At 46.9% G+C, this 16,996-nt stretch overlaps 1 protein-coding gene, 2 long non-coding RNA genes and 1 pseudogene across 7 annotated transcripts in view; 2 read left to right on the forward strand and 2 right to left on the reverse strand.

Annotated features, from left to right (window-relative positions):
* Positions 1–78: 78 nt before the first annotated feature.
* On the reverse strand, positions 79–685 carry LOC102486713 (partner of Y14 and mago-like; annotated as a pseudogene).
* Positions 686–981: 296 nt separating this feature from the next.
* Positions 982–2,228, reverse strand: LOC114005537 (uncharacterized). Its single transcript, XR_003547379.1, has 2 exons — positions 1,428–2,228; positions 982–1,158 (listed from the first exon to the last, which is right to left on the reverse strand). It is a non-coding gene; the product is annotated as an uncharacterized LOC114005537 (long non-coding RNA).
* Positions 1,134–16,996, forward strand: part of DGKA (diacylglycerol kinase alpha) — a 33,905-nt gene continuing 18,042 nt past the window's right edge. Inside the window, exons 1-3 of one of the 5 annotated variants that reach the window (XM_006165574.3) lie at positions 1,134–1,281; positions 15,344–15,488; positions 15,907–15,980. In XM_006165574.3, the coding sequence (XP_006165636.1) occupies positions 1,168–1,281; positions 15,344–15,488; positions 15,907–15,980 (333 nt within the window). In that variant the 5' untranslated portion in view covers positions 1,134–1,167. Of the gene's footprint in view, positions 1,282–5,114; positions 5,268–5,980; positions 6,099–12,239; positions 12,334–14,768; positions 14,885–15,343; positions 15,489–15,906; positions 15,981–16,996 lie in introns of those variants that run through there. The other 4 variants (XM_027767163.1, XM_006165576.3, XM_006165577.3 and 1 more) reach the window with 4 other exon arrangements.
* LOC114005536 (uncharacterized) lies at positions 9,453–10,159 on the forward strand. The gene is made up of 2 exons (XR_003547378.1): positions 9,453–9,575; positions 10,110–10,159. It is a non-coding gene; the product is annotated as an uncharacterized LOC114005536 (long non-coding RNA).

Below are 16,996 nucleotides of genomic sequence, written 5' to 3' on the forward strand. Positions count from 1 at the left end.
GGCTGCTGCCGACATTTCCCCAGACCCCAGAGCACCCCATGGTTTGTTCTGCAGTCCATCCTGGATTCTCCAGAGGCCTCACAGGCGGAGCTCCAAGTCCTTCAGCTCCTTCTCCAGCACCCTCCTGCTTGCCAGCTTCTCCAGCTGCTCTTTGCTGGACTGGTTAACTTCCCCAGCCTCAGTCGGATGCTGCAGCTCTTCCATCTGCTGGAGCTTCTTCTTCAGGTTCTTTATCTTCTTGGCTTTCTCAGTGGTGGCAGATGAGTCAGGATGGTCAGAGGCAATTGTAGGGGCAGCCCGGGAGCCCTGCAGAGCAAGAGAGGTTGGGCAGGCTCTCCCAGTGACACCTTTTTAAGAGTCCGGCTCAAAGCCTCTGCCTCTCCTTTCTCTTGCTGCTGCCATCTCTTTTCTCTTCGCTTCAGGATGCATTTGGCTGTCTTGGAGAGGTCAGGTTCAACACCTTCAGGCCTGGATGAAGTGACAGGGGCAGTGGCTTCGGGGCCCCCTGGGGGCAATTCTGGTTTACTCTTGAAAAACTTTACATACTTGTTTTCATACACTGGGACCTCCTCCTGGGGTACATAGCTTTCTTGCACCCTTTGCTGTTTGCGCCAGATCCCGTCAGGTCGTTGGGTTGAGGCATGTACTTGCCGCTGGTCTCGTCAGTTACATAGGGAGTCGCCATCTTGGAAACGCAAACCACTTCCCGCATTTTATGACTTTGGACTAAAACATCGCTGATTTTCTTCTAGGCTTTGTTTTCTGGTTTTAAGGACTTTTGTCCAGTCTTGAGCTGACAATAGGTTCATGTACCTAATATTACCACTTCCGGCGTGAACGGGCTGGGGTCCCGCCCCCTCCCCACCGGAAGTGGAGTTCTGAACGTCGCAAGCTACCATTTTAGCCTTAAAGGGAGAGTGCACCATTTCGTGGGCGGAGGTGGGGAAGAAGGGGAATAGAAGCTTAAGTACTAAACAAAAATAAAGCCTTGGACTCTTTTATTGCCACCGAAACCAGTACCAGAGTGCCTTTTGCGTGTAGAACAGGCCTCTGGGCGCCAAAAGACGTTCTGAAGCACAGTCCCTCATCCCACTAATACGTCCGGGCCGGGCCCTGCGAGGGTAAAGGGCGCAAGACCCACCTGCAGCTGGAAGCGGGCTGTGATAAATGAAAAAAGGAAGAATATTCAGGTCCAGGCCTGCATGCAGGTTCCAGAGCGACTTGGTGACATGGGGTAGGCAAACTACAGGAACGCACTGGGCCAAACGAATGTTGCAGGCGGTAAGTGGAAGACCCCCCAGCTAACCCTCTCTTAAAAGGTAGCGAGGTCAAGGTCCCGTGCCTATTGCTCTCGGCCTCCTAGTTCAACTCTCCGGATTGAGACTCGCAACAGGGGCGTGTGAAGAGGGGCACTGCGAGTCTGTCACCTGTCCCCGCTGCCTCAGGATTGCTGGCGACTTCCATGGCCGAGGAGGCTGTGGGCGAGTTGGGCAGCCCCGGGGGATTCGGCGAAATGGCGAAGGCCCACGTCACTTCTGGCCTTGGCCTCCTACCCAGGGAGCCTCCTTTGGCTGAGCTCCAGGGTCAAGAGGGCAGGGTGACTGCTTCGGGGCAGACCCAGTTAGTATTCTAGTTGACCTCGTCCAAGTCTGGGGGCGCTAGAAAACGAGGCAAGTCGCCAATGACTCGGCTCTCGCAGAGTCACTCCCTTTACAGTCCTGCCCTGCCCGGTGCCTCCCAATTCTTCAGACGAATCCAAATGTTCTCCCTCCCCCTCTCCTGTTTGCAGCTTTGTTCCTTGGGGCTAAATCCTGCTAAACTTGTTTCCCCTACAGCCTGGGAGGGGCCAGCTGCTGGTTCCTCTCCTCAGGTGTGTCGACTCTGCCCTTCTCCACCTCTGCATTGCTTTTAGCTTTCAACCCTTTTACACTTCCTCCAGATCTCCCGCTTTGACTTAGGCTAATCTTCAGTGTAGCCCTGGAACCGGGGAGGAGGTGGCGACTACTTCCATATTAGGTAGCAATCCCCATTTAAAAAACACCACCGAAAACTGAGCAATGGCTAACTAGAACTTTTACAAGACAAAGTAAGCCTGAGAACTTTTCTTAGGCCCACAGTCTACCTGCCTTTCCATTCTCTATCTCCTTGACTGCCACCAGGTGTCCAACTGAAAAGATCTCCAAGACTCATTTAAAACTCTATGCAATGCACAGTTATTTCAAGTTACAACACTACCATCTTTTTTTTAAATTATTTTTTATTTAATTTTATTTTTCAGTCATTTATTTTAATTTGACCATATATATACAGAGAGACAGAGAGACAGAGAGAGAGAGAGAGAGAAATGAGAGAGTAATGTCAAAGGACCAGGACTTGAACCGTGGTTGTGGGAGTGTCCAGCACCTTAACCACCATGTCACCTGCTGGTCCCCCAACACTACCATCTTCAAGGCCTGTTCTTTCATCAGTTGTGCTTCAACCATATACTTCTATTATAGCATCCTGTCCTCAGCCCTGTACTAATGATTAGATGTAAGAGTGTGGGATAAACCTTCTAAAAATGAACGGGATGCATTGGTCTTAACTGGACTTTCTGAGAAGTGGTCTCTGCAGCTTCCAGATGAGCTGCTCAATGGACCTTTCTGCAGGGGGAATCCAAAAGTGGCCCCTGTTCACTACTTAGATACCCCTCCACCCAAACATCCTGCCTCAGCTCTGGGGTTGACAGGAAGTGAAACTCAATTGTCTACTTAGTGGAACAGCCTGGGACCTAGCCCTGGGTCCCGGATGTGGCCCCCCACCCTGAGGAGGAAGAGGGGAAAGAAGAGACTGGGGAGAACAGGCTGTTGTTTTTTCCTTTCCCTTTGTTCTCTGTGGTTTTTTTTTCTTTCTGATTTTTTTGATGTGGTTGATTAAAGAAATGAGCACCTGGAACAGTAGGCATTAGACGCCTCCTCCTTAGATGTATCTTGGCCTTTTCCCCCCACCCCCACCAATAACTGACTTGGGGTATGATGAAGCACAGATCCTAAAAAAGACACGAAGAAACAGGAGTAAAACTCATTTTGCCTTATTGTTTATTCGAGAACCTCACACCCCACTTCAAAGTCCTAAAATATGTCTTTTTTTTTTTTGCTATAGGATTCATGTGTTCATTGGAGACAAATGGGTGTGGGGATACCCTGAGATCCATCAGGGGTATGGCCATACCACAGTTCCATCGCCTCTATTCTTCCACGATTTTAGGGACACACACATACACCAGTGTCTTTCTCAAGCCAACCAGGTCCAGTACTCGAACAGTACAGTCAGTGGGATCCAACCACATTGGACTTCCATGCCATCTGCCGGCCCAAAAAATATATCTTTTTTTAAAAGAATTATTTTTTTGTTTAATTTTATTCATTGTCATTATTTTCTTTTGTTTTATTTATTTTTATTTTTATTTCTTTGAAGTTAACCAGAGAGAGAAGGAAAGTGAGAAAGCAATCTGTCAGGTCCTGGACTTGAACCGCAATCAACCATGTGGGAGTCCAGCCGCCTTAACCACCACCCCACCTGCTGGCCCCCAAAAATATATCTTAAAAGGAGTGTCTTTGGGACCAGCAGTTGGCATAATGGCTATGTCACTGGCCTCCCATGTGGTCGACAGCAGTTTGAGTCCTGGACCCGGTGGCTTAAAACCCACGCCGGGCGCGTGTGCGTGCGTGCCCAAGATCCTGAGAGGAGAATGGAGGAGAAGGGATTACGGCATGGCCATCCCCCCTGGGGGGTGATTTCTCGCTTTCTGTCTCTCTGTCTCTGTCTTTCTGCTGAGCATATGAGCGTATGTGCCCATGCCCTATAACAAAAACTTCTCCAAAAAAAAAGTTATTTGTAAGGAAAAGCTGAGTGCCTTAAAGATTAATATCATTTCAGGATTTCTAGATAAAGTTTCCAGGGACAGAAAACTGATTGCAAGAGAGATTAGGGGACCTATTCTTTTTTAAATTTAATTTAATTATTATTTTTATTCTTTAATTTGACCAAAGAGAGAGAGAAAAAGTGAGAAAGCAAGCAGCCCAGTCTGAGACTTGAATCACAGTGAGCCATATGGGAGTCTAGTGCCTTAACTACCATGCCACCTGCTGGCCCTAGGGGACCTATTCTAATTTACAATGTATGTTTGCTTAGAGCCGCTCAGAACAGGGAGGATTTACATTTACAGGCCATTCTCTGGTGTATTCCTAAACAGGGCTTGTCTATGCCAGGCAAGGTTCCTACAGGATAGTACAAGTAAGGCCTTCAAGAATGTTTGTTGACTGTGACTAAGAGGTTATATAGGAGGGGTCAGTGATGGCATGGTGGTTAAGGTGCTGGGCTCCCAATGTTCCATGGCGGTTCAAATCCCAGTGCTGGCAGCTTGATTTCTTACTTTTTTTTTTTTTTTCTCTCTCTCTGGTGAGCACACATGCCCTATAGCAAGTTTTAAAATAATAATAATAAGAAGAAATTAAATAAATGGTTATTATAAAATTTTTTTCTAAAAAAAAATCCTGTAGGGATGGAAAATGAAGCTTTGCTACGAAGGAAATACTAAGGATGAAGAAAAGAGTGGCAGGGTCCTCGTCTTTTTAAGATCGAAGATGAGAAAGGCTAGACCTGGAGGGGACACAGGAACAGAGGGACAGACCCTCTCCAACTCCTGTCCCAGATCTCCAGTTTAGATACAATTCTCCCAAGCCCTATTATTAAGCAGCTACATATACTTCTAGTAAAAGTAGAGGAGTCTCTTTCAACAAGTATGTCTTCAATCAAGAGCTACTTAAATCCCTCTGTTTCCACTAGGGGGCCTCATGTATTCATTCCTTTTTCTCTACAACACCAACAAAGATAAGCATATATATTGTGTTATTGTGTTGTGCTGTTGTGTGTTCACAGCACACATGCACACACTCACACACACATACACATACACACTTTCAGTCAGAGGTCTCCCTTCCCCCTCCTTCTTACCCCCAGGTGTAAGAAGAACATTCCAAGAACTCAAGGCTTTGTTAGTTTGCTCTACTTCAATGAAGGGTAGGAAGGAGTTAGATGAGGTTGGGGCGGGGCCAGGGAGCAGGATGCCTGGGTCCCCAGTTCCTGCCAGTTAAGTCCCTAGGCCTCTAGGTCTCACTCCCTTGCTCTACCAGCCTCGCCATCATCCATGCTGCCCCAAGAACCTTGAGGACTCCAGAACAGACCTCTGGCACTTTTGGCCAGGGCCTTCTGCACCACCTGCCAAGGTCAGTGGGTAATATGGGAGGGTTGGGGCCAGGAGGAAGATTGGGCACAGGCCAGAGTGTTCTTTGCACCCGTACCTCCGCCCGCCCTAGAATGGAGGAGAGGATATGCGTCTTGGAAAAAGGGATTGTCCTCGGACTGGAGGACATAGGTCTGAAAGGGAGGGGCGGAACCTGGAGGAGAAGGCGGCCACGTTGTCCCGGTGTCAACCCTACTGGAGCCCAAGGTGGGAAGGAGATATCTGGGTCTGAGGATGTGGAGCTGAAACTCTGGCTTGGCTCTGGGGTCTCCTGAGTGTGAAGTCGGTGGTGGGTGGAGGGCGTGGGGAGTTGAGCGGGAAAGTCCAGTCCAGCATGGCAGCAGTTAGGAGAGCTCGATGGGTGGGTACTTCCCGCTGCCCAGCTGTCCGGTTGGGCATCACACCCTCTGTTGGCCTTCCAGGTTTCGGATGAGGGGAGAGTCCGTGAGTGATGAGAAAGGAAAATAGAAGCAGAGCTGTCTCAGGAGCGGGAAGAATCTAAAGATGAGCGCAGGAAGTGGGGAAAGTGGCACAGAGCGGATCCCTGGAGCTATCTGGGGTACGGGGTGGAGAGCAGGTTATGGTAAACCGAAAACCTGCTAACAAAGGCCTCTCCGGCCTCGAAGTTTCCGGAGTTGGGGGCGCCGGGAGCGGGCGCAGGCGGGCAGGCTGGGGTGGGGGGCGGGCAGCTGTGTCGTCAGGAGCGGGGCGGCCCCGCGGCAGCGCGTCTGCCTGGCCCGTCCCCTCCAGCCCAGCTCGGGCTCCAGCTCCAGCTCCGGCGCTTCAGCTCCGACCACGCACCCTCCCTGACAAGGTAGAGACCCCAAGAGCCTCCTCACCACCTCCCACCCTTCCCCATCCCAGCAGGAGGGGGGACCAAGGGAGGGGATGCCCCACAGAAGGGGCTGGGTTAGGGCTGCCGGGTGGGGAAGGAGGAAGCGTGACAGCTGGAGCGGGTAACTAGAAGGGTCTGGGCTGGGACGCTGCGGGCAGCAGGAGGGCTGGGCCAGAACCCCTTGGCAGTGTTCCCCCCTCCCCCAAATCCCCTCCACCCCTCGCTCTCAGTCGGAGGGATGGCCAAGCTGGGCTCTGAGGAGCCCTATGCGAAGCAAAGTCCCTTTTGGAACCTCCACAGCGCCGCACGGGGCGAGAAGCGTTCTTGTTTGGCCTCCCGATTCCCAACTTCCCACCCCCCCATCCTTCTACACCTGTCACTGGGAAGTTTCTGAAAACACCTGAGTCCGAAGCCCACTTTCACCTTTAAATAGGACAAATGAGCTTTATCGAAAAAGAAATGCAAATATTATTGGGCATCTCTTCAGCTTCAGAACATACAAGCTCACATCCCCCAACCATGCCAACATCGTAACTTCCTCCTGTACTACGCAATGACACCTTGCACACACACACACACACACACACACACACACACACACACACACCACCCTCTTACTGAAACATTACTACAATCTACAATGTGGAGGCGAATGAATTTTGAGTCTTCAAGCCAAATGATTTTCTCTTGGGGGCCACCAACTACTAGCAGAGGTGAGGGAAGCATAGACCCCCCCAGGAGGGAGGATGTGGTTAAGGTATTCAAAAGTCCAGGTAATGAGATCTGGGCCCTGAAACTAGGAATGCCTGCCCTTTGGGGATGCTTGCTGAGGGCACCTTGAGTGTCTTGGGTGCATTAGCTAATTCTAGAGTAATGGTCAACATGGGACTTGAAATATGAGCGATGAATGCTGAAATGAAAAAAGGAGAATTTAAGTGCTAGCACTGGCTTTGGAAATAATATGTATTTCTTAGTTACCAGCAATTTCAGTATGTGATGTTTAAAATCTGATAACAAGAGGCTCAAAATTTAGAGGAGTGGACTGAGGATAGGGTGGCTAGAATCTGGATGTGACCTTGAAATAACCATTCTCTCTTTAGGCTGCAGCTGCTTCTTCTGTAAAATATGAGGGGTGGTGACTCCTAAGCCTGGGATGTTCTAGGATCCTCTGCCTCCAAGTCAACATCTTTCTTTCTCACCCCATCTTGGTAGGGGAGGCAGGGAAACAGAAGAGGGAAGGGAAGGGAAGGGTGAGTCACAAATAACTGGCGGGCAGGCAGTAGACCCCACCCTCCCAGCCTGGCATTTGCCTGGACTAGCCCAGGTTATAGCCTCAGGGTTGGGATGGAGCTGGAGGACACAACTGGACTTGTTCTCGTTCTTTAAAGCCCCAGCATCCCAGTTTGCAGCCCCTCAGGTCCGGGGGCAGCCAAACTTTCAGTGAGATAAGTCAGAAGGAGAACTGAAAAGAGCTCAGTAACTCTTTATTTGTTTAAATAATTATTTATTCAATTCCATTTGTTATTATTTTATTATTTTTGTATTTAACCAGAGAGAGAAAGAAGGGTAACAAGGTTAAAACAAGCTGCCAGGTCTGGGACTCGAGCTATGGTCTGCCATGTGGGAATCCAGCACCTTTAACCACCATGCCACCTGCTGGCTCTGTGCTAATTAACTCTTATATCCAAAGTCCCAGCCCAGTGATGTTCTTGAGCCCTGATGGTCTAGTTTTTAGCCACGTCATCATGGCCCTATCACTCATTTAAAAAAAAAAGTTTATATGAATGTCCAGTCAAAACCATCAAGAGCATCTCCCTTGAAATGTTAACTTCTCTGGCTTTCCAAGTAGACCACAGGACTGCACACTGACTTGTAATGTCCTCAGAAGGCTCTGTCGGTGATCAGGTAACAGTAAAAACCCTAGAATTCTTTCCTTCAAATGGAAGAGGGAAGACAGAGGGACAGAGAAACTATTCAAACATCGTCTTCTTTCCTTGTGGCTTATGGTCTCTTCCTCCTCCCCTGCCTCCTTGGAAACCCCTTCATCCACTAAAGCCTCCTTGGTCTCACCCACCCAATCCACCTCTGCCTCCTCTGCCTCCACCTCATCCTCCAAAGCCTCCTCTGCCTCCACCACCTGATTTCCTTCCCTAGATGCTTCCCTTCCCCCACGCTTTCTCTACACTGTCTCCAGTGTCCATAACAATTTTCATTGCTTTTATGTCCTCCAATCTTTTAATCTCCAACGTAGAGTGCAGATAATAAGTATATGTTAAGTGGAGACATACAATCTCTCTATATAATTATTCTAACTTCTAATACATTTCAGTAGTAGGATTTTATTTATCATTGTAAGATACTACAAATCTTTCCAATCAAAAGGCCGAGGGAGGTACCAGCAGATGGTGTAGCGGTTACATGGCTGCATTCCCACATGGCTGACCACTATTCGAGTCCCAGACCTGGCAGCTTCAAACTCATGCTGGGCCTGTGCACATGCGTGCCCAAGATCCCAAGAGGAGAATGGAGGAGAAGGATTGCGACATGGTCATTTTCCTCTGGAGGGTGATTTCTTGCTTTCTGTCACTCTGGCAAATGCACATACCCTATAGCAAAAATCTCTCTTTAAAACAAAACAAAACCACACACCAGGTGCATGTGCATGTATGCCCAAAATCCTGAGAGGAGAAAGGAAGAGAAGGGATTGTGGAATGGTCATCCTCTTTGGGGAGTGCTTTCTCACTTTCCTTCATTTTCTCTCTCTCTGTCTCTCTTTGGTGAGTACACACTATAGTAAATTAAAAAATAAAAAAATTAGTCTAAAAAACAAAACAACTTTTAGGAAGGAATCGTTGCTGGACTCCCATGCAGTCATCTGTGGTTCAAGTCCTGGACCTGGTGGCTTAAAACACATGCCAGGCAAGTGTGCATGCATGCCCAAAATCCCATGAGGAGAATGGAGAAGAAGGGATTTCAGTGTGGCCATCATCCCTGGGGGGGTGATTTCTCACTTTTTTCTGTCTGTCTGTCTCTCTCTGGTGAGCTCACACACCCTATAGCAAAAACCTCAAAAAAAATTTAGTGTAAAAAATGTGCAAGGCCAAAGCAGTCTCCACATATTTCACATCTTCATCCAGCTTTGAAACACTTTTCCTAGAGACTCCCATTTCAGTGTCTTTTCCATGTTGATTGTCAAAATGAAGTTTCTCCCTGTTCTAGAATTATTTATGGACAGTAAAAGGTTATTATTTAAAACTTTAGGTTTCCTTCTCAGTAATTCCACTATCTGATATTAATAATTAACCTGAGAACTAATTTAACCAAATTCTTCAAGCTGACTTCACAAAAAGGAGGGTGGTTTTCAGTAAGTCTATGTCAAGAATCTAATGCCATGGACATTATAAGCATAATCTGTATTTTTTTCTACTTGGGAAGATGTTGGGGACAGAAGCAAACGTAAGTGAAGGATGCCATTTTCATCTGAAATGTATCTTTACAGAAAGAAAAATGTAATCAATGTCACATGAAGTTAACTTTGTACTTCTGAGAACTCCAAGTAAATTTTCTCCTTTCTCTATTGTCCAGTTGTTTTCTGATACAAGTATTTTGTAAGCTTTGCATGGCTTATATTTTAATACCCTGTGTTTTGCTTAGGCTGTTACCCTTGCCTTCAGTGTAACTTCCTGATTACTATTTTGTTTGAAAACAGATTCTTCAAAAGGCAGAAGTGTTACTCCTTTTTGCATATCTTGTAGGGAACTCAGTCATTGACTGCACTGATCAGAATTACTTCCATCTGCCTCCTTAAACTTCATCCTTAGGATGCTTTCAGAAAACTATCTGACTTCATTAATAACAAAATTTTGAGAAGTAAAAATATATATTGTTAAATTTAAGAAATATTAATCTTTATTGACTATCTTAAGTGAACAATATTTTTAAGTTAACATTATTAATAGATTGACTTTATGATTTTACATATCTCAACAGATATATTGTCACAGCACCTAAAGTGTTCTATGTTGGAGCCTCTGAAAATGTGGTAATTCAAGTCTATGGATGCACAGAATCATTTTCTGTAACCATTGCTGTTAAAAGTTATCCCGACAAGACTTCTGTATATTATCTTGGCCAAGTTATTTTATCTCCAGAGAATAAATTCCAAAACTCTGCAAAGTTAACTGTAGGTATTTTTAAAATATTTTCTTTCACATATCAAATGTTTCTTTGTAAAATATGCCATAGGTGTCACATTGATTCATTTTACATATGTGGATAAAAATGTGATGTATCTTAGTATTAAATGACTTCACTAGTCAATGTGAGGTTAGGTATCATACATTTATATCTATAAATAATGGAAAATGTTAAATGGAGAATCTATTTCTGATTTGAGGGTCAATGTAAAAAAGTCTGAATGAAGGGACCAGCAGGTGGTATAGTGGTTTCGGCACTAGACTCCCAAATGGCCAATCATGGTTCCAGTCTTAGATGCAGTGACTTGGATATCTCTCCAGGTGAGTGTACATGTGTGCCCAAATCCCAGGAGTAGAACGAAAGAGAAGGGACTACAGCATGGCCATACTCTCTGAGGATTGATTTCTCACTCTCTCTGTCTTTGTTTTTCCCCTGTGAGTGCACATGCCCTATGGCAAAAACCATACACACACACACACACACACACACACACCACCCTCTTACTGAAACATTACTACAATCTACAATGTGGAGGCTAATGAATTTTGAGTCTTCAAGCCAAATGATTTTCTCTTGGGGGCCACCAACTACTAGCAGAGGTGAGGGAAGCATAGACCCCCCCAGGAGGGAGGATGTGGTTAAGGTATTCAAAAGTCCAGGTAATGAGATCTGGGCCCTGAAACTAGGAATGCCTGCCCTTTGGGGATGCTTGCTGAGGGCACCTTGAGTGTCTTGGGTGCATTAGCTAATTCTAGAGTAATGGTCAACATGGGACTTGAAATATGAGCGATGAATGCTGAAATGAAAAAAGGAGAATTTAAGTGCTAGCACTGGCTTTGGAAATAATATGTATTTCTTAGTTACCAGCAATTTCAGTATGTGATGTTTAAAATCTGATAACAAGAGGCTCAAAATTTAGAGGAGTGGACTGAGGATAGGGTGGCTAGAATCTGGATGTGACCTTGAAATAACCATTCTCTCTTTAGGCTGCAGCTGCTTCTTCTGTAAAATATGAGGGGTGGTGACTCCTAAGCCTGGGATGTTCTAGGATCCTCTGCCTCCAAGTCAACATCTTTCTTTCTCACCCCATCTTGGTAGGGGAGGCAGGGAAACAGAAGAGGGAAGGGAAGGGAAGGGTGAGTCACAAATAACTGGCGGGCAGGCAGTAGACCCCACCCTCCCAGCCTGGCATTTGCCTGGACTAGCCCAGGTTATAGCCTCAGGGTTGGGATGGAGCTGGAGGACACAACTGGACTTGTTCTCGTTCTTTAAAGCCCCAGCATCCCAGTTTGCAGCCCCTCAGGTCCGGGGGCAGCCAAACTTTCAGTGAGATAAGTCAGAAGGAGAACTGAAAAGAGCTCAGTAACTCTTTATTTGTTTAAATAATTATTTATTCAATTCCATTTGTTATTATTTTATTATTTTTGTATTTAACCAGAGAGAGAAAGAAGGGTAACAAGGTTAAAACAAGCTGCCAGGTCTGGGACTCGAGCTATGGTCTGCCATGTGGGAATCCAGCACCTTTAACCACCATGCCACCTGCTGGCTCTGTGCTAATTAACTCTTATATCCAAAGTCCCAGCCCAGGGATGTCCTTGAGCCCTGATGGTCTAGTTTCTAGCCACGTCATCATCCTCCCAAAGACAAAGTACAAGATCCTGATACTACATGTCTGCACCTGAGATATATAACAAAGAAGGGGTGTAAAACTGGCCTTTGCTGCTGCTGGGAGGCCCTAAATGTATGCCTTACTGGCTCGAAGGCATCATTTTTCCTAACATCCAGATGTGTCTCTCTAGGTACCACCATCGTTGAATGATAATGGCGATACCTAATGTTTACTAAGTTCTTCATGCCATGCAGTTTGCTAAATACATTGCAGATATTTTCTATTAATCCTCACATTGTGACTGACTTCTCTAGGTACCCATTTTACTGATGAGAAAACTGAGGTTCAAAGAGATGTAATGACTCATCCGAGAGCTAGGATTCTAATCTTTGCCTGCCTAATTCAAAAGTACGTTTTCTTAACCTTTTCTACATACTACTTCTACAGGTTAAAGGCCTGGGAAGCTGGGTAGGGGCAAGAAAGACTTGAGTCATTGTATCATCCCTCTCCTTTGTATCATCCCTTGTTGGTTTTCTCCATCATTTTCTCCTTTAGATTTCATTTCCTAGAACTTTGGAGTCATCGAAGAATTCCCGAGGGTAATCAGAGAGGCTAATTAAGCCATACAGGCCCCATTAGCCATAAGACTATTATATATGCATTAGCTCTGTTGGCAGCAGCAGTTGGATTATAATCACTGAAAAAGGCTAGGTGGGCGGAGTCCTTTCTCCAGGATGTCAGCGTCCCATGGTCCCCTTCTTTCTTTTTAACTTTTGTCTTTTTATGTTTTTTTTTATTTATGTATTTTTAGGTTTGCTAGAGGGTACATACATTCTCCAGAGAGAAAGAGACAGAGAGAGAGAAAGGAAAGTGAGAAATTACTTCCCAGTGGGGATGGCCATGCCACAATCTGTTCTCTTCCATTCTCCTCTTGGGACTTTGGGCACGCACACACATACATAGCATGTATTTCTTTTTTTTGGAGAGGTTTTTGCTATAGGGCGCGTATGCTCGCCAGACAGACAGAGAGAGACAGAGAGATAGAAAATGAGAAATCACCCCCAGGGGGGATGGCCATGCCGCAATCCCTTCTCCTCCATTCTCCTCTTGGGATCTTGGGCACGCACAGACACACACGCGCCCAGCGTGAGTTTTAAGCCACCAGGTCCGGGACGCGAACCGTGGTCGACTACGTGGGAGTCCAGTGACATAGGCATTACACTAACTGCTGGTCCCACATAGCATGTTTTTTAAGCCACTGGGTCAGGGACTCGAACTGCACAGTCAGCCATGTGGGATCCAGCCACCTTAACCACTAAGACACCTACTATCCCCTGTAGTCCCCTCCTTGAGAGCCCCTGGAACAGGAATGTTGTGTTGCGTACAGGTGGGTGACAGAGATGTGCAAGAGCAGAGGCTGCAAAGTAGGTTCTTGCCCCACGGAAAAGGAAAGGGGCCAGGCTACTACCATAGGCCCCTAACTGCATACCTGAGCCTGACCAAACAAGCTCTGAATGAGCAGGTGGAGGGCAAAGTGTTTAATGGAGTACCTTAATAAATGTTTTTTTGTTTTTTAGCATCATTCATTAATTTAACAAATATTTTACTTAGCACCTATTATATGAGTCCAAATTATTTCAAATCCCTCTGACCATCAGCTAGACACTCTGGCATCCATTTAACCATATTTGGATGAATAGTCTCAAAATATGACTTCTGGCTTTACACAACCATTTGTTCAACCTAGTAGCACCTACTAGGTTATGCTGAATGCTGTTTTTGGTTCTGGGGTTCAGCAATGAACAAGACTGGCAAACATGTTGGCGAACCTTTCCTTTCAGAGGAAAACAAACTTTAAACAAAGAAGCAACTACCCAGGGAAGATCACTTCTCCGTGTTATCTGTTCTGTGAGGGAGACAGAGGAAGGCTACTATGCAGAGGAGGGGTGCTACTTCAGGATGGAATGATCAGGAAAGGTCTCCTAGAGGAGCTGACATTTCAGTGGAGGCAAGGAGCTGGCCCTGGCAAGGATGAGGAAGGTTGCCCCAGGCAGACGGAACAGCAAGTCTCTGGTCCCTGAACAGGGAAACTTGGTATGCATGAGGAACAGAAAAGAGGGCAGTGAGACTTGAAGGCAGTGTGTAAAGGGAAGAGTGGAGCCAGAGGACAGAGTGACAGACAGTGGCCCTACCACATGCCCTGGGACTGGCACCATTATTGGTATCTTGTTGTACCAATCATCTCCTATTCCACAGGATTGGGTTTCAGCAGTGAATACAATAATAACTAATGCTTCTTGTAGCCCTTCTATATGCCGGACATTGTCCTAAGCACTTTCCATGTATCCTTTTACTTTACAACTGTGAAATATAGGTATCGTTCTCCCCATTTTACACATATAGCTTGCCCAAATCACACCATAGTCTTAGTGCCAAGACTGGTAACCGAACCCAGCTATGACTGACCTTAGTTCTGTTTGATTTCAAATTCGTGCTACACTGTGTATTACCACTGCTATTGCTGCTGAGCAAATCAAAGGAGGTCGTCTTCTGCTACTCAGTCCTAGGGCAGAAAATTAGGGTTCCCTAAACACCAGTAGCCTAGCAGGCCAGGATGACCCTATTATCAGCACCCAAGACGCCAGTACTCAGCACCACCAACCCGCCGCAGAAACAGAGGGGTGTCCAGAGCCTTCATCCCCTACGTCCTCCCAGCCCTGTGTGCAGGTCCCGCCCTTCCCCAGTGGAGCTCCGCCGAACGCTGGCGAGGCGGGGCCCAGGCCAGGGGCCCGGCCAGAGCATGTTCTGTGTCTCGCGTCAGAAGCGCTAGAGGTCGTTGCGGGGCGTGGGTGGCTCTGGGAGTGGGTGGCTGAGCCCGCCTGGGGCCTGGGGCCTGGGGCCTCGGGCGGGCCGGAGGCGGAGCAAAATGGGGTTGTGTCCCCGGGGCAGTGCTGGCGCAGTAAGAACCATCCGGAGGGCTGGGACTGTAGGGACCTGGGATGGGAGAGAGCTGTATGGCGAGAGGCTGCAGAGACTAGAGGTGGCGGAAGAAAACGCAGACACAGGCGAAGGGCACACTCCCAGAAACAAAGCGACTGGGGAAGTGGAGGCGGGAGTTGGGGGCGAGGGTGGTCAGATGAGTCAAGACAGCTTGGGGGAGAAGTTTCTGAGATGAGGAGAGGAATCCTGAAAGGAGGAGAGAAAGTCAGAGATGAGTCAGAAAGAGGTAGAGGACAGACACTGTTAGGGGGAGTAAAGACATAAGGGAGAGGTCCGCAAGAAAAGGCAGAGTTTTAGGGAGAGACGCAGAGACAAGGAACAGAAAGATTGGTGAGAGTAGAGACTAGCTGGAGAAGGCAGAAGCAAAGCCATGCTGACTCCTGACTCCTCTCTGCAAATTCTCCTCGTCTTCCCCCAGGACTACCCTCTGAAGAGGTCCAAGCACCGGAAGTATTACTACGAAGCTGCTTTTCTGACCATCCTTAAGAAAAAAAGAAAGATGGCCAAGGCGAAGGGCCTAATAAGCCCCAGTGATTTTGCCCAACTGCAACAATACATGGAGTGTGAGTCTTCCTCCCAGACCATCAGCTCTGGAGTGCCTGCCCCAGGGATCCCTCTTCGTTTACTTGTACCCTCTGCCCTCAGCCTCCCCAGTGGCCTTGAGCCAGTCTGCTCCTCCAATATGCCTGACTGGAAAGGGGTGGAGGGAGGAAGACGGGGAGAGGCCTGAGGTCTCAGCCTTCTACTCACCTTCTCTATACTTGGACTGCTTGCCGCAGGTCTCAGAGAAGGGCAGTAAAGAGTGGTACCACTTTGGAGGATCCGAAATGTTTTCCCTTGATATTTCTCTGTTTCTTCTTGGAAATCTTTCTTCATCCTGTTTTCAAATCTCTTTTTCGGCTGGATGCCTGGGTGGGACTTAGAAAGGCAGGAAGAGTCAAGCTGGATTAATGCTCTTTTCTTATTTCCTTCACATCCTAGACTCTACCAAAAAGGTCAGCGATGTCCTTAAGCTCTTTGAGGATGGCGAGATGGCTCAATATGTCCAAGGAGATGTGAGTGGCAGCTGAAAAATCCTCTCCTTGACCAACTCCTTCTATCTTTGTTGTTTTAAAGAATTATTTATTTGGGGGCCTGCAGGTGGTGTGGTAGTTAAAGGTGTTGGAGTCCCACATGGCTGACCATGGTTTGAATTCCAGACCTAGCGGCGTGCTTTCTCACTTTCCCTTTCTCTTGCTCTCTTGTCAAATTACAAAGTGATAATAACAAATGGAATTAAATAAATGATTTCTAATTTTTTTTAAAAAAATTATTTATTCATTTATTTTAATTTGACCAGAGAGAGAAAGAGAGAGAGAAAGTGAGAAAGCAAGCCACCAGGTCCGGGACTTGAATCGTGGTTGGCCATGTGGGAGCATCTTGCACCCTAGCCACCATCCCACTTGCTGATTCTAAATAAATAACTCTTTAAAAAAATTAATTTTTTAATTTTTTTGGGTTTTTTTGTTTTTTACGATAGGGCATGTGCACTCACCAGAAAGACAAGAGAGACAGAAAGTGAGAAATCACCCCATATGGGGGAATGGCCATGCCACAATCCCTTCTTTTCCATTCTTCTCTCGGGATCTTGGGCATGCACGCACACGTGCCCAGCATGAGTTTAAGCCACCAGGTCTGGGACTCGAACTGTGGTCACCTACATGGGAGTCCAGCGACATAGCAATGACATCATCTGCTAGTCCCTAAAAAAGTTATTTATTTGGACCAGCAGATGATGTAATGATTATGTTGCTGGACTCTCACATAGTCAACTGTGGTTCTAGTCCCAGACCCGGCGCTTAAAACTTATGCCAGGCATGTGTGCGTGTGTACCCAAAAATCCCCAGAGGAGAATGGAGAAGGGATTGCAGTGTGGTCATCCCCCTGGGGGGTGATTTCTCACTTTCCGTCTCTCTGTCCTTCTGGCGAGTGCACACACCCTATAGCAAAAATCTCTCTTAAAAAATTAATTTTATTGGGACCAGCAGTTAGTGTAATGGCTATGTTGCTGGACTCCCATGTAGTCGACCAC

Source organism: Tupaia chinensis, unplaced genomic scaffold (genome assembly GCF_000334495.1).
Source record: "Tupaia chinensis unplaced genomic scaffold, TupChi_1.0 Scaffold143970_1, whole genome shotgun sequence".
NCBI classification, from domain to species: Eukaryota; Metazoa; Chordata; class Mammalia; order Scandentia; family Tupaiidae; genus Tupaia; species Tupaia belangeri.